This window comes from Panthera pardus, unplaced genomic scaffold (assembly GCF_024362965.1).
Source record: "Panthera pardus isolate Hobbes unplaced genomic scaffold, ASM2436296v1 HiC_scaffold_26, whole genome shotgun sequence".
Lineage (NCBI taxonomy): Eukaryota > Metazoa > Chordata > Mammalia > Carnivora > Felidae > Panthera > Panthera pardus.
In genome coordinates, this window is record NW_026526832.1 from 36,418,903 (window position 1) to 36,439,083 (window position 20,181).

The following is a 20,181-nucleotide window of genomic DNA, read 5'->3' on the forward strand; positions in this document are numbered from 1 at the left end:
TTTTTCAAATATACTCCAAGCGTGTATCGTTTTTAGAATCATGAAGGGGCGCCTGGGTGGCTCAGTCCGTTAAGCGCCTGACTTCGACGCAGGTCGGGATCTTGCGATACGTGAGTTCGAGCCCTGCGTTGGGCTCTGTGCTGCCGGCTCAGAGCCTGGAGCCTGTTTTGGATTCCGAGTCTCCCTCTCTGCCCCTCCCCTGCTCACACTCTGTCTCTCTCAAAAATAAACATTAAAAAAAAAAAAAAAGAAGAGGAATCGTGAAAAAAAAAAAAATGTTAAAGCCTGAATTTTGGAGCCCATCTCAAGAGCACCTGAGTTGGGCTTGCTGGGGGGGTGGGGGGGGTGTTGGGGGTGGTTCTGCACAATTTGCCCTTTCGTTCACCGTGGCTGCGTAGGGCACCTAGCACCAGGGGCTTGACACGGAGTCGTGCACCCCGGATGTGGCCTGGACACACGACCAATGACCCGAGCTGCTCCTTGAGACTCATTGGCTGGAAGGAGGAACTGGATCTGCCCCCTGACCTCTGGGGCTGGAGCCCAGGGTTAGCGAGTGTCCAGGAGGGTGAAAGTCGTGAGGCCACATCCCCTTGGAAGAAGCGAGTGCTGCAACCAGAGGTCTGGGTGGGGCACAGGCATGTCTGAGAGGATCCTGCACGGCCGAGGAGGACCAGAGCAAGAATGGAGGGCACGAGGGGGACACCGGGCCAGGAATGCAGAGCACTTGGCTGCGAGAGCCTGGAACTGGGAGCTGAATGAGACAGGGACACGTTGAGATGCCCTGAGGGAAAAGATGAATCACTTATGGGAGGGACTGAGGGGAGGGCGCTGGCCGGCTGGGAGGTAACAGCTCTTCCTGTGGAGCGGGGGCAGGGCCAGGGGGTGCCTGTAAGGAAGGGGTCAGGAACCGACTGGACGGCCGGGAGCCAGGGTGCCAGGGGTGCACCTCCTTGGACCCCAGGGCCAGGCACCTGCCTGCCCCTGGCACTGCTGGACGGCTCACACTCCGAGCGCCGAGCTAGGCCCACTGGTGCGGAGGCTGGTGCTATCCCTGACGTGACCGGGTTTTGGACACCTGGCCCCCAAGACGCCGGTTTTCATTTTAGAATACAAAGGCCATTTTCTCCGGTGACTCGTCTCCGCTCCCTCTGGTTGGTGATCGGGTTGTCTGCAATGTGCTCATTAATTATTGATAACCTTGTTGATTTTTAAACTGTACTTGCCTTTAGCAGTGGCAGTTTGTAAAAGCACACGATTACTTTAAATACACACCCAGGAGAGGCTTCGTTATATTGGCCCACTGAGAGAGGAGGCAGTGTACAAACAATATTTTAATATATTACAACGTCTTACAATACATCAGATCCATACTCCAGAGCAGCACATATGAAGAAAAAATATATTTTTCCCCCTAATAATGGAGACCTTCTATACATACGCAAGACAAAGCTTTAAAATCTTATGGCATGATTGGTCTTCCTCTAATCACAGCTGATTAAACAGTCTTTCAACCAGAGGGTAGCCTATGGGAGGAATTATTGCCCGATAGTCTCACTGAGACTTCGCTTGTGTTAGCATCATGTCGTGTCTCTCCCAACACAGGGACTGGACTCCAGACCCCAGCAGAGAAGGAACAGGAGCCTGCATTTCAGATGACTCAGCTCATGATCTCACTCCCCTTCAACCTTAAAAGAAAATAGGCAACTTTCGCACCATCGATCACTAAATGGCAGGGTTGATTCATACTTTTGAAACCAACATGCTATTACTATTGTCTGACCTTTCTAGGTTTCCTAAGACAAAATTCTACTCATATCATCACCATGTAAACATTAGCAACACTCAAAAGCACCACAAAACCTTTGTTCTTCACATTGAAATGGAGATGCCTCAGTTAAATTTACCATTTGTTTTCTTCCCCCTTTTTGTTCATTATTTTTTTCCAATTCCAGTTAACGTACAGCATCGTGTTATTTCAGGTGTACAATATAGTAATCGAGCGATTCTATACATTACTCAGTGCTCATCACGAGACGTGGACTGTTTTTTTTTTTCAATAAAAAAGACTTTCACAAAACTGACACTCATATTTAAAACTGAAAATATAAAGCAAAAGGTTCTGAAGTTCAAATTTGAATTTTACGCAGTGTTAAATGTCCCAATTTCTCCCCCTTAAAAATGAACATTTATATATTTTAAACATTGCAGATCCTAACGGTGCATAAGGAAGGGGACTAGTGATGTAAAAAACAGCCGGAAAATAGATGTAGGATACTCATTTCTCTGGTGCAGTTTTGTTTTGTTTTAGATTTCCTTTGGGGAATGAGTAATACAATTTCCTGCATTTTGAGTTTGATCGAATTTGAGAGAAATTCATTCCAACTCAGAGGATTTGGACTTTCAATTTAGATTTTGTTTCGTGATTGAGCACCTGCTGTCTACCAGACAACGTCGTCGGTGCTTTCACATACGTGAACTTCGTTTGCTGAACTTACTCTTGTTGAATAACGTGAAGATCAGCAAAGTGTGGTCATGTTATGCAAAAAAAATCAAAAGTGTTTTATATACTGATTATATATACTAAGGTCATCATAGCTTAGTTACGGTCATAGCTTAGATATGTTCAAGGCCCATACAGGGAAAAAGCTTTCTAATTCATTTTTCTCTTAAAATATAAAACAAAAAAATGGAAAATGCAGGACAGTCCATCCTATTTTATTTTTTATTTATTTAAAAAGTTTTTATTTTATTTTTTTTAACCCATCCTGTTCTAGATGGGACACAAATATATTTCCGTTGTACGATAGTGACTTCAAATTTGAAGTAGAAATATCTTTTCCGGGGAAAAAAAAATCACAAACCAAACTTTCAAAATCACCAAGTCTGGAAAGTAGATTATGAAGCGAATCTGTGTGGCTGCTTCACAGACTCGGGCAGCGTTTAAACGCCACCTAGTGACCGACACTGGCATGGCAGCTGGGTTACAATTTCTCCAGGCTTGGGCAAAAAAAATGGTCCATGATTTTGCTTTTTTGAAACAATGATAGGAAATTATTGTTTTCCAGGCAATGAGATACTGTCTAAATTACATAAACAAACTGTGTTTGATATTTCCACAAGTAGAGAATCTTTTCCCCTGACCCAGTTTCAGTGATATTTTCCCAAAGAAGCTAAGAAAAGGAAGGCACGGGTTTTCTCCTCTTCGCCTAGATTTTTTTTTTTTTGACCCAGATTATATCCTTGTTTCAAGTGATTCAGAGTTAGTTGAGAAATATTATATTGAGCCATGGCTTCATTTATGTAAAATCCAGGTACATTCTAGGCGTTTCCCTTCATTCTTTCCTAGACAGCATCCCAGTGCCTTTTCCTAACAGATCAGACCAATCTAGTAGCCGTGATTTATCACAGACACAGGGACAACTGTCTATTCACATGCACTCATACGTTGTTGCAGGGAAGATCCCGGTGGCTTGGATAACAGGTGCATACAGCAATCTGAACCCTGACCCCTTTGTCATGAAGTGTAAAGTGTGTATTTGTTTTGCTGAGACTCTTGGAAGAGAAAAGGGACTAGCAGAGAGAGCTAACATTCACGGAATAGTCAGCATGGGCCAGGGGCCGTGCAGAGCGTGGGCAGATGAACTATCTCCTTCTAGGCCCTTACTGAACACCGATGAGATCATCGTCTCCTGCTCTCTGAAAACATCTGTTGACTATTTCTAGACTTCTGGGTTAAAAAGCCCAAGACCACGATGGTATGAAGGCAGAAAGGACAGAGTTACAGCGGGCAGACTAACCGGGGGAGGGATTGTGTCGTTGTTCTAGATGTGAAAATTGCCATCTCAACATTTACCAAAAAAATCAAAAAAACAAAACAAAAACAAAAAAACAACAAACAAAAAGCCCCCAACTCTATCAAATGAAAGGTCTGATACAAATAGCTTCAAAACTGGGAACACGGGAGTCGCAGAAAACGCTGCTCAAAAAACTCAATCCTAAAGAAGCTAATTAACTCAAGTTAAGGGTTTTGCATTATCTATGGGTTTTGATGATCCAGGATTTACCGCGGAGAATCAGGTAGCAGGTGCAACAGACGATGGGACTGGGGGCCGTTGAGAAATGCAGCAGGAATTACTGCTGAGCACGGCCAGCACACGTCAGGTCGGAGCGAGTGTCCCCACGGGCGGGTCGAGGGCCAGGGTCCACTTCTGGGTCTACCAGTCCAGCTTCAGGTCCGCCTTGCTCCACACATATTTGCCTCCTCGCTTTAGAAACATCTTTTCATCAAATCCGCTGAACTTTATAGCTTCTTCTACGCCAACATCCAGGATGGACTTGGAAGGATCCTTCCGCCCGTTCCTGCAATTCAGGAAGCGCATCTAGAAAATTCAAGACAGAAAGGGGATATGTTTGTACAACTGATTCCTTGAAACTCAGTGTTGGGGGGTTAATCCACAGTGACGTTTGACCCTGGAGCCATTTCAACAAATATTTAGCGACGGCTGTTGGCCAGACACTACACTGTGGATGCTGACCTCCTAGAACACTCTTTCTCTGCTCGAAGAGCTCACTTTAACCGACAGAAACACATTAGATCGACGAGCACATGATAAACCAAATTACATGCCTGCCACACGTCCCTCCATGGGTCGGGGGGAGGTAATGTTTAGAAATTGTGAGGTGGAGGCGGGGGACCTGGGTGGCTCAGTCGATGAAGCGTTCAGACTCTTGGTTTGAGCTTAGGTCATGATCTCATGGTTGAGCCCCTTTGGGCTCTATACTGGCAGCACAGAGCCTGCTTGGGATTCTTTCTCTCCTTCTCCTCTCTCCCTGCCCCTCCGCCACTCGCGCTGTCTCTTTCTCTCTCAAAATAAAAGAATAAACTTAGAAAATTTTAGAAACTGTTAACTGGAGAGGACGGTGTTATAAATGCACAGAAGCATGACACAGGCTGGCATGTAGGTGATACTGCTGGAATGAAAACTGTTCACGCACAGACATACAGGTGTAAAGTTAATAAAACTTTCTTTTGAGAAAGGGAGAGAGTGGGATAAGAAAGGAAATACCAAGGCGGGCAGGCACCAGACCGAAGAGTCTTATATGCCCTGTCAGGCGGGAATGAGGTCTTCACCCTTCTTAACACCCACCATGGCACTAAGCACCTTACAGTAATATTTGATGATTCAGAATGTTCTTAAATTACCAAAAGCAAATTTTGGTGTCACTATGTTTGTGCCAACTGTGTGGAGGCCAGAGAGTTTGTAAAGGAGCATTGGTCAAAACCCCCTGCCTATCATGATACTCTAAAAACAGAAATAAATTCTACTTGACTTTTCCTCTCTACCTTGAACCCTCTAACACTGGAAATTAGCATCATTGCCTTTCTCCTTATGCCCCATAAAGAGAGTTTGTCCTATTGACAGACCATGAAATGGCTGTGAAGCATCATTGGTTAATTTGAAAATAATAAAATACCAAAAGTCAAAATGAGCATTTCTCATTTTGACAAGTTCCATGCATACGTTAAAACCATTGTTCTTGTTGGAGTTCATTTCTTTTTTTAATGCTTTTTTAAATTTATTTTTGAGAGAGAGAGACAGAGACAGACAGACCAACAGAGCGTGAGCAGGGGAGGACAGAGAGAGAAGAAGGAGACACAGAACCAGAAGCAGGCTCCAGGGTCGGAGCTGTCGGCACAGAGCCCGACGCAGGACTCGAACTCATGAACCTCGAGATCATGACCTGAGCTGAAGTCGGGTGCTCAACTGACTGAGCCACCCAGGCGCCCGTGGAGCTCACTCATGTCTTAGAAACAGGTCTTTGAATGGACTTGTTTGTCCTGTACTAGAAATATTGGCAATGGTTTATGAACCTAGCAAAAAAAAAAAAAAAAAAAAAAAAAAAAAGACGAAAGAAAAAAGTAATTTGTTTTTCAAATTTGAGAAGGGGAATATTTTCCTTCTTCTCTGGAAGGCAGAGCCGGTAGCAATCGTGTCAGTGACTTCTGGAGAGGAGCCGCAGGTAACCTCTTCTCACCAAAGCCAAGATTGATCAGGGGACAAGCTGGCAACATCAGAGGTATTAAAGGTGATGTGAAGTGTGATAGGACCTTCCTCCAAAGTACCCTGGGCGCTCTGGTGCTGGAGAACCCCCAGCCCAAGACAACAGGACACGCAGTGCCACTTTCTATGTGACACCCGAGGACCCATCGCCCCACGGGAGAAAGCCTGAGCCTTTAAATTTTATAATTCATGAGAAATACTCACATACTCATCCAGAATAAGGTAGGAATCTTTCATCTGCAAAAGAGAAATTAAATACAAATTTAGTTTCAAGTGTATTTTTCAGTATGTGCGCTCAACGGTCGGTCTTACGGGGTTTGCGCGTTTGTGTTTTATTGCTTCTGGAGTCTGCATTTCTTATACCACGTGAGTGTCTTTGGCTCTGTCCCTTACGAGGGGATCCATCAGTCAGCGCCCCTGTCCCCACCTAACATACATCTCCAGGGGCGTCTCTCACAGTTTTCAGCAGGCTGGATTCTCCGCCCCAGGCTGAAAGGGGCAAAGGACACTGTGAGAGCTTCTCTGAGGATGAAATCCCCAGGCTAATTTCCCCATTTTCTCAAGCTGTGGGAGAGCCTTGTTTTTTATTCAGTGTTCCCAATGGCTATTTTTCCACCATGCATGGAATTTCCCCCATTTTCAATGGAATTAAGCTTTAAGGCTATTAACCTGGGAGTCTGCCTGCAGATTTTAATGTTACTTTCATTACCCGTAACTAGTTTTACCTTCTGTAGGTATATGAAAGGTGTCCCTATTCTCCTAGAGGAAGCTATACCTACCCTCTCGAGGCTGCGTCCTTGGAACAGCTCCCACCGTGGGAACGGTGGGCGGACACAGAGTCCAAGGACAGGGGCGGGGGAAGGGAACCTGAAGGTCTTTCAGAGGCCCCACAGCTGGCAGGTGCAGGGCTGGTGGTGGGTTCTAGCCCCGAGGCTGCACCCTCTCGTCCTCCTCGCTGAACCCTCTAAAGGAACAGTGTGTGGATCCCTTGAGCTAGAGAGGTCCCTGCTTGGAACCATCTCAAGACGTGACCATGTCTGCTCCATTATACCTTCTGGTTAGACTCGGGCACCAAGCAGGACACGTCTTTGTGGCGGTCTAAGAATCCTTCAAATTCTTCATCGCTGATGATGAATTGTTGCGCTTCTCTCAAGGCGTCTTCTCCAGAATTCTCCCCCTCGATGAGGAGGCACTGGAAGACCTGGAAGGCGAGGAGGGTGTTTGCTTAGCAGAGAGTAACCCCCCCACCCCCCATGTTTGCGCCCCAAGCCTCACCTCCCCAGACCCGGCTACGTGTCTTCTATGCAAGGAAGAGTCCTCCTACTAAAGAACATTCTAGAAAGACATCGCTCTGGGGCCCTCAACATCAGAAAGTGCAAACGGTCTGAAAATATAAAACTGGTCAAGTTTATGTTTGAGCCAGTCTGACGATCTAACCTTTTCAGACCACCAACTAAGTGATGTTCACCGCAGGGAATGAGAGTATGAAGAAAATAGACAAATCATTTGCGATCCACCAAGAAATAAGTATTTTCGAAATGTTGTCTCTGCTGACTTCAAACATCCCTTATTAAGCCCTCTACACTACATGGGGCTTTTTTCAGTAGATATACAAGGATAGTTTCCAAAGCCATTAATAGTCTTTTAACATTCTTTTAAGTAAGTAAAGTGTGTGTGTGTGTGTGTGTGTGTGTGTGTGTGTGAATTATTATTCCATCATAAGGAATACCATCCTCCGAGAAGGAAAAAACTGTCCCAGGGACCTGAGCAAGGTGGTAATAGGTGACAGCTGATCAAACACAGACCCAGCACAGAGCCCAGGGCTATAGGGTTTTCATGTAAGGGAGGGGGGATTACGCACAGCATGTAATTAACATTTTAGCCAGCTTAGAATTAATTTTGAAGCGCCCTACATGTTGCCTTCTTTGCTCACTCTATTCCCACCCCCTTCTTCTCTGCTCCCTAGTCCTTAAACATCCGTCCCCGCGGACCCTGGTCACACAGTAGATTTACTATTTGCTTTCCTGGCTGTCTTGCTCTGTAGGCTGGGAGCTTCCTGGGAGGGGACACCTCTCATCTTTGTCCCCATGGCACCCATCCCCAGTCCCGGCACAGGGTGAGGAGAGAGAGGGGGTCAGAGGAGGTCTCCACACAGGTGGGAATCCCAAGCCGGCTTGAATAGCAGGTGCAGTAAAGACACGCAGGGACTTTGGCCGTGGTGACTTTGGTTCTGGAATCCACCAACTTCAGTGGGGCTTGAGAAGCAAAACAGGGGGAAGGGTGGTGGGATTGGATGGGGAAAGTCAGGTGCAGCCTGCTCTGTTGTCCCCAGAGCAAGCCTGAAGGTGATGGTAGACCCCCTGTGGACGAACACTGAGGTTTCTTCCCTCCCACGCTCGTTCAGTGCTGGAGTACTGAGCACGGGGCCTCCCGTGGAGGACGCGGCCTTGGGGGTCCAGGCACCTGACCCAGGGGCGCTGCGTTTCATCAGTTTGCGGCCTGCAGACGCCAGTGATCTGATGCCAAACCTGCTTTTCAAGCAGACAGCAGCTAATCTGCTCCCTCTAGAAAACTCAGGATTTTGAAAAGGCGATTCTGGAGTGACTCAGCACGCAGAAGCCACAAGAGGAGTTACAAGATGGGAGGAAAGAAGCTATGGGATCAGGAAGCTACAAGGAGCTCCTAGCAAACCAAAGCCAGGTATGTATGTATGTATACACACACATACAGGGAGAGAGAAGCTAAAAAGAGAATAATGAGGAAGACAGTAGTGGAACAGAGATAGGGGATCAGGGAAAAGGAGAGTGTCCGGCAGGTGGTTCTAGAAGGAGAGTCTAAGAGCTTTGAGCCTCGCCTCTGGTCCTCGTCCATCCCCCTTGCTGGACCACAGCCTTCGTTCCTGCCCCTGTCTCTCTTTCTTGGCTTTTCTCTAATTCCTTCGGGGCATGGGACGCAGGTCCAAGAAGCTGCGTTTCAAACAGTTCCCTGAGTTGAGTCTGAGGAACAGCCAAGGGTAGGAAAGCTTAATTTGTCATTATCTGCAAGTGTCTGTCCATGGTGGGTGCTGTAATTACACCTTGAATTGGAACGTTAGACTTTTAGTAGCTGATGGAGGGATTGAAAGCACGAATCTCGGTGAATGAACTTTGCTGCAGCTTGGGGATGGTGTTGCCCCAATATCTACTAATAATTCAGTGAATAATATATTAACAGAATTTATGAAGAACGTGTATCCACTTATGAATAAGCCAAGAGTTTCAAGAAGAAATCCAGTATTACTATATTTAATAAATAAATATCGGTTAGGTGTTGTATGGGTATATGCTTTATTTTTTTAATGTTTATTTTGAGAGAGAATGAGAGAGCGAGGGAGGGGCAAAGAGAGAGGGAGAGAGAGAATCCCAGGCAGGCTCCGTGTTGCAGGCTCCATGTGTGTGGGGCTCACACTCATGGACCTTGAGATCATGACCTGAGCCGAAGTCCGACGCTTAACCGACTGAGCCACCCAGGCGCCCCACCTATGGATGTATTTTTTTAGAACACCTGCAAGCATTGACTATATCTTTTGACCTTTATCCTCCCAATATTCCAGAAGGGAATCGGTTCCAGTTTTTAGAAGGGGGAATTGAGGCAAAGACAGCGTAAGCAGCCTAAAGTTTAACAGGGCTGGAAGAAAGCATGAGGACCCGGTTTCCTGGCTGGCTCCTTCAGTCCAGAGTTCTCTCTAACCTTGACATTTCGGGTTTCATTGACACAAGCGCCTCCCAAACATTTTCTGAGTTATACTCGGCAGAAGCGACACGGGACACGGTACTTACTTTCCAGCGGACCGGGTTCAGGGCTTTAATCTGTTCCCTCATATCCTCATCCACGTTGAATCGATTAATGACAGAATTTATTTTGAAGGCCACTCTATAATCTCTACACCATGTCCTCAGTGTTTGAAGATTCTCCACGTGGTTCTTCTTTCCTTGGCCACGACCAATGAGGACGTTGACTTGCTCATCAAAGCTGTCACAGGAGATGGCAAGAATGTCCAAATATTCACCTGAAGGGAAACAGGCATCTTTAAGCTTTTCCATTCAAGGGCCAAACCTTTTAGGCCATTTATAGCCTTTTATGATAAAACGTGTCTTGTTTGTATCTAATTTTTCATTTTTTTTCACGTTTATTTTATTTGGGACACCAGGGTGGCTCAGTCAGTTAAACCTCTGACTCTTGATTTCCGCTCAGGTCATGATCTCACGGGTTGTGAGTTTGAGCCCTGCAATGGGCTCCGTGCTGACAGTGTGGAACCTACTTGGGATTCTCTCTCTCCCTCTCTCTCTCTCTTTCTGCCTCTTCCCCCACTTGCTCTCTCTCTCTCTCTCAAAATGAATTAAAAAACCTTTAAAAAGTAAAGTTTATTTTATTTATTTTGAGAGAGAGAGAATGTGTGAACAGGGAAGTAGCAGGGAGAGAGGGAGAGAGAGAGAAACCCCAGCAGGCTCTGCACTGTCAGTGCAGAGCCTGATGTGGGACTTGATCCCACGAACCGTGAGATCATGACCTGAGCCTGAAATCAAGAGTCAGATGCTAAATCTGAACTTAAACTTACACTGAGCCACCCAGGTGCCCGAAGCCCAGACATTTTCTACCACCCACTCATTCTCCGGCCACATCTTCACAGTGGACTAGGTTTGAGCTTTCCTCATTATCAGGACTTTGCAGAATTGGTTGCAAAGTTGATTCTTAAAACGACTCCCTAATTATAGAAACTAGGGGTTCCAAAACTCTGTAAGCAACTATTGTCTGATTTTCTAATCAGGGAGCAATTTGAAGTACGATGTGGGGGCTAATACGTTATCCACACGTACGCCCTCCGCCTCTCAACACAAACTGGGAACTGATGTGATTGGCCGTCCTGAACTCTGAACCATGAGTTGTGATCTATTAATTAATGTGGCTCCATCGTAGGATAACTAATCTTTAGTTTCTCCAAGGACAAGCACTTGTCTTTTACTTCTTTTAGAGGCTCAAAGTATCTAGCACAAAGTGGAACCAGAGTAGGCAACTGACCATTATTTAAAACAACTCAAAATGGGGCACCGGGGTGGCTCAGTCGCTTAAGCACCTGACTCTGGGGGTTTCGGCTCAGGTCATGATGTCATGGTCGGTGGGTTCAAGCCCTGTGTTGGGCTCTGCGCTGTCAGTGCGGAACCTGCTTGGGATTCTCCCTCTCTCTCTGCCCCTCCCCCCTCTCATGCTATCTTTATCTCTCTCAAAATAAATAAACTTAAAAAAAAATAAAGCGACTCAAAATGTTCTAAACATTGGTCTCAGGTAAATTCCCAATGGCTTACGATATCGAAGAAAGGAATGAACTGAGAGAGTGGTCTCTAACCCAAACAAAATCAAAGTTCCAAACTAGAATAGAGACCTGTCAGTTATGTTATATTAGTTGATTTCCGAGTCAGCTGAGCATCTCTGTCCATTGGTTTATTCTGTCGCTTCTCCAGCTTCTGCTCTATGATCATGATGTCCCCTCCTCCTGCTCTCGGATTTTCTTGTCGGAGCCCTTGTGAAGAGAGAGTTAGCAACGCAGACCTGTGTGCTCAGTCCTTGTGAGTCTCCAGGAAAGCCTGGAACCTTGGTGGAGTCTTGGCCGATCCCTGCATATATGGATGCCAGCACGTTCTCTGGGTCTCCCTTTGATGACGTATGTATGTCTAGGGCACGTTCTACCAGCTTGTCAAGAGTTGTTGGGATTGTTATGCAAGATTCATGACGTACCTGGTTTCCTTGCTGGGAGTCCCGAGTTTCAGTTGCCGTGGGTGATTGCCCAACAGTGCGAGCCTAAGTGACCAGCCCTGCATAAAAGTCTCAGGCCCTCAGACTCCAATGAACATTCCTCGGCAAAAACATTCCAAACACGTCCCTGAAGTTCTCGGCTAGAGAGAAAGCACGTCTTGCTCGCCCTGGAGGGGAAGGACCCGGGAGCCTGCATCTGGCCTCTCTGGACCCCAGGGATGCACATCTTCTGCTGTTTCTGAGCCGTGTCCTTGGCTCTCAGGAACCTTAGCTGTGGTGATAAGTGGCCGCTGAGTCTCGTGAGCACTCCTAGAAAACTACCAGACTCAGCCGCTCCCTCTGTCCACTCAAGCTCACAGACTTACCCTTGGTCCTTTAAACCAGAGGTGGAAAATTGAGGCTTACAGACCACCCGGTGAGACACGAACACTGCCGTGGCTGGTCCTCGTGGCATCTCAAGATATTTCAAATTTCCGTGCAAATATTGAATTGGGAGATTTCACAGAGCATGTGGATTTCTGAAGTATCTTTAAGAGTTTCGGGACGTGGCGACACGTACCCCAAACCCCATGTAGGACAAACGCCCGTGGAAGCCCGTGGCCAGCTGGCGGTCAGCTCGTCCACCATGAACGGGACTTGGTGCTCCCCATCCTTCACAGCCTCGCGCTCTCTTACTGCTCCCCGCGGCTGGAGCGGGCTTTTCTCATGCGCTTCCAACTCACCCTGCCTCTCCCACACAGGCATCTGGGCTTCTGACCCTGGAGTGCAGCGAGCCCGCGGGGCCTGCTCCCTATGTCGCCCACATAGAGCCAGTGTTGGAGGGAGGACGTTACGCAGGGACACTGCCAGTAAGCCCGGCCGATCATCCTCTGCTCACACGGTTCCCTAAGCCTCTGTTACCTCTCTGAATCTGGTTCCTAAAGTTTCCTTTGATGCTTCTGACCCTGATTGACTAAGCGGCTCCCTTCACAGTCTTCCCGGATTCGCCTTTCCCGGACACTTTCGAATCTTGTCTTCCCGCTTACCCTTCATCCCATGGGCTGCACCACCCACGTCCACGACCCCCTCCCCCCCCCCCCCCACACCCGTGTCTTCACCATCTCTGCAGGGGTATTTGGTCAGAGCCTTTCTGTGAGCAGCCTCAACAGAGAATAAACACGGCCACGTTTTTGGTGGCAGCCAAGCTCACACCGCTCGTCCAAAGGGAGGACAGAACGCTGTGCTCTAAGAGTTAGGTAATTGTCTCCTGAAATGATAATAGTAATAAGAGCTAATATTTTCCGGGGCTCCCTAAGTTCCAGCCTCTGCTCTAGGGATGTCACATCTATGGAAACTCAGCTGTGAGGGACCTCCAGGGTCTTAGGATCCATGGTTCGCCATCCCGGCTGCAGAGCGGAGCCCCTGGGAACCCCTCAGGTTGGTCTGTCCACACGCCACGACGTTCTGACATAATGAGCCTGGGATTCAGTCCCCCATGCAGATAGTCTATTTAAATGTCTTCAGCAGCCGCATATGTAGCCAAAGGGGGGGAGGACAGTTTTGGCCCAAATGCTTCATCGATGAGACTAACAGAATGACAGTTCCTTGGAGATTTAACAATTGAGCATTAGCAGCAAGCCATAAGGGTTTATTCTGCAGAATGGTGTCACTGTCCCCTGCCAGCGGCTAAGCTAAAGCCACAGGCTCCGATACCTGCTCACTTGGGACGCACAGAAGAGTCGCGGTTGCTAATATTTTCCGTTATCTGTCTTGCCATGCTTGTTTACGTGGAGCCCTGCGGCATGAAAACCTCTAACTGCGTGCCAGCCTTGTAAAGATATTACAGTTTGGTTTCTCCTCCCTGCCCAACCCCCCCCCCCCCCGCCCCCCAGCCTAAGGCCCCGGGATGGAAGGACCCAGAACCAACACTCACGGCGGCCACGACTCCCGCGTGACGCCAGGCAGCTCACCGTAAGTCCTGAACCAGCGCTCCCGGATCAGGCTCCCGTTGCTGACGATGCTCACGCTGGGCAGCCTTAGCTCCTCCTTGCAGAACCTCACCAGCTGGCCCAGGTACTCGCCCCGGTCATGAATGAATGGCTCTCCCCCGGAAAAGTTGATCTTCTCCATCCCTGTGAGAGGCCCGACGTGAATCTTTTATTCCCCCCCCCAACTGCAAAACACCCCTTGTTGCTTTAACCACAAAAGGGCTGTTTTCTCAAGGTAACAAAAACGAAATGATTATCTCCCCCCTCACCCCCAAGCCTGGCTCCCCGTGCTTCCCACAGCGGGGAGGGACTCACACACACCCAAGCCGGGGCCTACCCCTTGGCCCCTGCTTGAACACGGATGCATCTTACTAGGGAATCAGTTACCCGGGTGAGAGACTCTCTTAGGAGGCAAAGGGGGTGCTGAGTCAACACAGGGATGTGCGAAAACCTCCTCCATCCCATCCAGAATGGTCTTTCTTGGCACCTTCTCAGGCCTAGACGGCCCAGCACGCTGCCCTGGGGGGGTCCCTTCCCTCTCTGCCTGCTGGATGCCTGTGGTTCCAAAATTCCTGCCCTTTCCTCTCTCAACGTACTCCCTTAGTTTGGAAAAGGCTTTCGAAAAACAATATGCAAACTACAGGACTTATGTTTCAAACTACACCTGTGATCAGTAGTTTGACCAGGTATATTATTCTGGGTGAAATCACTTTGCCCTCGGGATTTTAAGGGCATTACTCGTTGTCTTCTAGGTTTTCATACTATTGTTCAGAAGCCTGATAACACTTTGATTCATAATCCTTTCGAAGGACATGATTTTGCTTTTTTCCCTTCCAGAAGCTTTCTTTCCAATGTCCCCAAATTTCAAGGTGATGTGCCTTCGTGAGATCTGTCTCTATTCATTGTTCTGGCCACTTGGCAGGTCCTGGATGGAAAAATACAGCTTCTTTGGGAATGGGACGTTTCTCCTATTTTGTCGGTAACTCCCACCTCTTCTCGAACCTGCTTTTCTCCCTGGAGGTTCTGGTCTGTTGGTGCTCCGCTCGTAACCACCGCGCCCTCGGGCTGTGTCTCTGGAGTCCCATTTTCTCAGGACCTTATCTTTTAGTCTTTCTATCAAAATTCTAATTTTGGAAATCCCAGTGTCCACTCTCCAGACTCTCCCATATCCTGACTGTTTTCTCAGCATTGTGTTACTTCTTATGCATAATAATTTTCCTCTCATCTCTCTGGGATGATCAGTTACAGATTTTTTTTTTTTTGACGTTTTCCTCTATTCTCTTTGCTGATTTGTTTTGGCATCTGCCTTTTACTTTGGGGTTTCTATTCGTCCCTTCTAATTTGAGTGAAGCATAAAAGAGCGGAATGGAATTTCTGTGATTCAGGAAGAAACCACGCAGACGGAGGGTTTCGGTACAGAGTGACAGAGCGAGAAATGGACTTATTCACTGGATAATGCCCCACATGCCGGTAGCCTTGGTGTTTCCTCTGGGCCATTTTGTTCTCCTGGAGAAGGACTCTTAATCTCCTGCTATGCCTGACCACCTGGCTGCCTGTACCCTGGAAAGTACCAGCAGGCCGGTTCTCAACCCCCGGCCTTCAGTGTGGGCTCTCCTCCCGGCCCCACCTGGGGTCCCTGAGCACAGCCTTGGTGGTCCAGATCCCTCAGAAAAGAAGCCGCCTGTCATCTGCAGGACTTGGAGAGGGACCTCGTCTGACCGTGGTGGGGAGAGCCGTGGAAGGGCCTTTGGCCTGCTTCCTCCCTCCCGCCTCACCCCCTACCTGTGGATCAACGCTGTGCTTCTGCATGCTAACATGCTTCCCGTCTTTGAAATGTCCTACATTCCATGCAGCAGGCTGGTGAGCCTCTTACAGCCACTGCCCTGCAGACACATGCTGAAGGCGTCCAAGAGCCATAAACCATTTAGGACAACAACCTGTGGATTTCCTTGTGGGCTTATGCCCCTTCTTTCAATGATGCTATTGGAACTTTAGTGGCATGAAGGAAAGATTGGAAGGGCGTTCAGTAGAACGTCCAGGAGGTCTAAATACATTTAGAATTTCTGCAGCGATATTGTCATGGTGGCGTTCATTTCCATTCAGTTCAGTTCAACTCGGTTGACTGCGTCTCTACCAGATGCTCTGTTCCACTGGCAATATCAGAGCGGGACGTTTCCAGAACGAACCCTTAATCGGTAAGCAACTCGCTCCGCTAAGTGAAGTTTGAAACGCACGCTTCGCGGGACTCTAAGGGTGCTGATAGCTCAGGCAGCGGACAGCCTGCTCGGATTAGAGACAGAAGCCACCACGCTTCAGAGCATGCGAAGGAAAGGGCACAGGGTGACAGGCTGCTGACACAGAAGCGTGTGTGGGCATCAGAGGTCAAAGGAGCAAGCGTGAGAGCAGTAAGAGCAGCAAACAGACCGAGTCACTGGAATAAAATAATTAGAAGCACCAAATAAACTAACGGAGAAGGCTGGGGATCTTATTAAGGGCCAAACAGCACAATCTGCCACAAAATTCCCTAAGAATTTTATTTGTTAACATCCATTCAACAAACTTGGTCCCTACAAAGTATGGAATACCGTGCCTGGCCATTCCATTTGTGCAAACTCACTGTAGCCCAGCTTTTAAAATGCTGTCCGGACCCGGTTTTGAGGTCCTGGCTGAAGGCCGGTCATCCTTAAATTCATCCTTAAACTCATTCAGCAAGGAAGGCATCATTACCCTGGTTTTTATCATTTATTTATTGTTTAAAGTTTATTTTTGAGAGAGAGCGAGCGAGCGTGTGCGCACACACGCGAGTCGGGGAGGGGAGGGGCAGGGAGAGGGAGCGAGGGAGTCCCAAGCAGGCTCCGCACTGTGAGCGCAGAGCCCGATGTGGGGCTCAAACTCACCAAAAGCAAGATCGTGACCTGAGCTGAAATCAAGAGTTGGGTGCTTAACCAACTGGGCCACCCAGGCGCCCCATCCTGGTTTTTAGTTGCAGGGTTGAAGCCCGGAAAGGTTCACGAATTATTCACGAATACAAGGCTAGGAAAAAAAAAAATGCTGAGATGGATGTCCAAGCTCCAAAGCCTTCCATTTTGTCAGCGGGGCGGCCCTTCACCCCCGCTTGCCCAAGCTAGTCCCGCCTGATGGCAGACCAGATGTCACCTGTTATTCTTTTCAACACCGCCTTTCACGCTCCGGTGGGCCTACGACTGGACAGAGATAAGTTCTATCCCCTCACTGGTGAGGGCTAGGAGCCTGGCTGTGTGGCGGTGGTTATATTTAATAAAAACATCGTTATTCCCTAAAGTGTGGTTAAATAGGGTCAGACAAACCAGAGAGCGTGACACAGTGTGTTGGCCAGTGACGTGGCCCTTGATGAGTTTGAGGGTAAGACGTAGAGGGGATGAAAGGAAGAGGGAGCTGAGGGAACGGGATGTGGATGCGTAGTTGAGATCTTAGATGAGGAACAATGACTTCACAGTGATCTTAACATACAAGGAGTGATCCTATTACAGCCCAGATCACTACTGACCCCCGGAGTGGCTACCTTCTCTTCCGTGTCCTGCGTGTAAAAGCGAGAGGAGTCAGTAATATTCTGGAGAAGCATCTCCAGCCGGAGTAGTACATTTTCATTGTAAATATAATTTGCATTTAGATTTAAAATTTTAATCACCACCAGAGTAGATTTGTCCTATTTTAGCCACAAATCTCACCTACAGGGCACATAACCTATACTACACCTTAATCATTTTAAGTAATTTTGGTTTTATTTACTTAAAACTGAGAGGTCACCATATAAGGGTTTTAATTATAACTAAAGTAGTTTAGGCCCTATTAAGAAACGTCTGAGCATTTGCTTATCTGTGCCTCGTAGCTACTTTTTGAGGTTGGCATATGAGTTACCTTTACACACATTTTAAAGATTAGTTAACTTACATTCAGAAAAGTTAAATGTCTTGGCACGTCACATAAGTGCTGCAGCAAGAGGTCAAGTCCTGCCTTGCGAGTCAAGAGTCTGAGCTCTTTCCAGGACGCCAGACCTCCCTTCATTTGCTCATGTCTCCAAAAACATTTATTACCCCCCTATTACATTCTAGATATTCTCCTAGGCACAAAAATACACAGAATGCTAACATTCAGCCTTGGAACTCAAACCCTTTGGGGACCCAGATATTAAAAATAAAACAACCTGGGGTGCCTGGGTGGCTCAGCCGGTTAAGCGTCTGACTTCAGCCCAGGTCACGGTCTCATGGTTCGTGAGTTCGAGCCCCGTGTCAGGCTCTGTGCTGACAGTGTGGAGCCTGGAGCCCGCTTCGGATTCTGTGTCTCCCTCTCTCTCTGCCTCTCCCCAGCTCATGCTCTGTCTCTCTCTCAAAAATAAATATTAAAAAATTAAAACAATGGAACGAAACATAACTTCAAAAGTGCTATAGTACATGTTCATAGCAGGCACCGTGGGATCACGAATAGGGAGAGAGGGCATTCCAGAAAGAGAGGATAGCGTGATCACAGGCCTGATTTATGCAGGTGGTGAGGGAGAATGAGTACAACATGATGTGCCTGGAGCATAGGGCACTGAGGGCATTGGGGTGAAGGATGTCGAGGTCCCCGTGGGGGCAGCAGAGACGATTGTAAGAATCGCAGCAATCCAGCTGAGAAATGGGGAGACGCTGAGCCAGACCCCACGGGAACAGTGAGGTGGGACTCCACTTGGCTGAACGGCTGTGGATGATGGAGCAAACACCACGGGGAACAAAAGAAATCAGATCATTCCATTATGTAAAGTACAAAATCAGGCAAAAGCCATCTGTCCGTTAGAAGACAAACTCAGGGTTACTCTTGTGGGGGGCAGGGCAGTGATGGAAGGGAGACGTTTCTGGGCACTGGGATGCTGTCTGAGCACTGTTTATCTGGGCGTGGTTATTTTGTGCAGTTCACTCAGCTATGCCCTCAGGACGGGCGTGACTTTGTGTATGTGTGTTATACTTCTGTAAAAAAGCAAAACAAAACGACAACACAACAGTTAAGCAAGTTGAGAAAAAGTTGGCGAGGTTGCTGAAGTTGCCAGCTTCCCAGGAGCTCCGGGAAAGACAGGAAGACCAGGTGAGAAGGAAGGACGGATGTGGAGGGGAAGATGCTGCCTCGGAATCATGTACATGCCGAGCCTTCTCGGAGATGCTTCCACTAGCGTGGAGAAGCTCAGTAAGCAAGTCTTGAGATCAAAATCATTGTCGTATTTGTACTGCAAATAGTTTCTTTACAGTTTCATGGGAGAGGGGCGCCTGGGTTGGTCAGTCGGTTAAGCGCCCGACTTCGGCTCAGGTCATGAACTCACGGTTCGTGAGTTCGAGCCCCGCATCGGGCTTTGTGCTGACAGCTCGGAGCCTGGACCCTGCTTCGGATTCTGTGTCTCCCTGTCTCTCTGCCCCTCCCCCACTTGCGCTCTGTCTCTCCCTGTCTCTCAAAAATAAACAAATGTAAAAAAAAAAATTTTAAAGTTTCATGGGAGGAACACATACATAATCCGAAGTAAGAGACTGGAACATTGTAGTTCCCAAATCAGAGTTTTCGTCTTTGTTTTCAACTTTCCTCATTAATTCTTTCTGGAAAACCCCCACTGCATTGGTGCTTTGGACAAACTCAGAAAGTAGAACGGTCCCAACCTGCTTCTTGGCAAACGGGGGGGAGCGGGGGCACTGGGAGCCTGGCAGGTGCAGGGACCTCTGCTCACCTGAAGGCTGTAGGAGGGATGGGTTTGCAGTCCCTCCGGGCTGCGCCAGCCGACTGGTTCCGAAGGCCCAGGCATCCCCCCCAAATTCACCCCAGGCATCCCCCTCCAATTCACCCAATTCTCCCTCGCGGGACGGACGCTCTGCAGGCCCTCTGCCACCTGTGCTCATCCCCAAGCCCGTGGCCGCGCCCTGACTTCCTCCTGGGATGGGGGACTCACCGGCTTCCTGCAGCAGCCGCAGCCCTCGCTTGGCCTCGTCCAGGGGCAGCACGAAGGACGTCTTGGCCGTGTGGAAGCAGAAGCCACACTTGTAGTTGCACTGGCGGGTGAAATGGTAGTTGACGCTGGTGGGGGTGATGGGCTGTTCCGGGCCCTGCCCGCCGTCCCCTCTGCTCCCCTGCGCTTCTCCCCGGCCCGGCTGCGGTGGCCGGGCGCTCTGGCCCCCTGGCAGCCAGAGTGTGGCCCTGAGCCAGAGGACCCAGGGGACCAGGCTGCTCCAGAGGGAGCGCAGGGGCTTCCTGAAAGCGCTCAGCAGCTTTCCAGCAAAAGCCACGGGCACCAGCATCCACATGGTGGCCAGGCTCCCTGAGGCTGTCCTGCTGCCTGGAGACAGGGCTTATATGTGCCAGGAGCGACC

General features: G+C 48.4%; 1 protein-coding gene across 2 annotated transcripts; it reads right to left on the reverse strand.

Annotated features, from left to right (window-relative positions):
- Window positions 1-1,313: 1,313 nt before the first annotated feature.
- Window positions 1,314-20,181, reverse strand: RSAD2 (radical S-adenosyl methionine domain containing 2). 2 transcript variants are annotated; one of them, XM_053891188.1, is made up of 6 exons: window positions 19,764-20,173; window positions 13,802-13,963; window positions 9,881-10,110; window positions 7,114-7,263; window positions 6,267-6,299; window positions 1,314-4,379 (listed from the first exon to the last, which is right to left on the reverse strand). In XM_053891188.1, the coding sequence occupies exons 1-6, from the start codon at window positions 20,113-20,115 to the stop codon at window positions 4,215-4,217; spliced, it is 1,092 nt and encodes a 363-aa protein (XP_053747163.1). In that variant the 5' UTR covers window positions 20,116-20,173; the 3' UTR covers window positions 1,314-4,214. The 2 variants fall into 2 exon arrangements, with proteins under 2 accessions (XP_053747163.1, XP_053747164.1); XM_053891189.1 differs by lacking the exon at window positions 13,802-13,963 and having other exon boundaries at window positions 19,764-20,181.

What these genes read in the sequence shown, in the direction of transcription:
- RSAD2 (XM_053891188.1), bottom strand. Translation starts at nt 20,115, where the DNA reads ATGTGGATGCTGGTGCCCGTGGCTTTTGCTGGAAAGCTGCTGAGCGCT. An exon ending in GCGGCTGCTGCAGGAAGCCG is followed by an intron (nt 13,964 to 19,763) that starts GTGAGTCCCCCA and finishes GGCCTCTCACAG; the next exon opens with GGATGGAGAAGATCAACTTT. An exon ending in TGAACCCGGTCCGCTGGAAA is followed by an intron (nt 7,264 to 9,880) that starts GTAAGTACCGTG and finishes CTCGCCTTCCAG; the next exon opens with GTCTTCCAGTGCCTCCTCAT.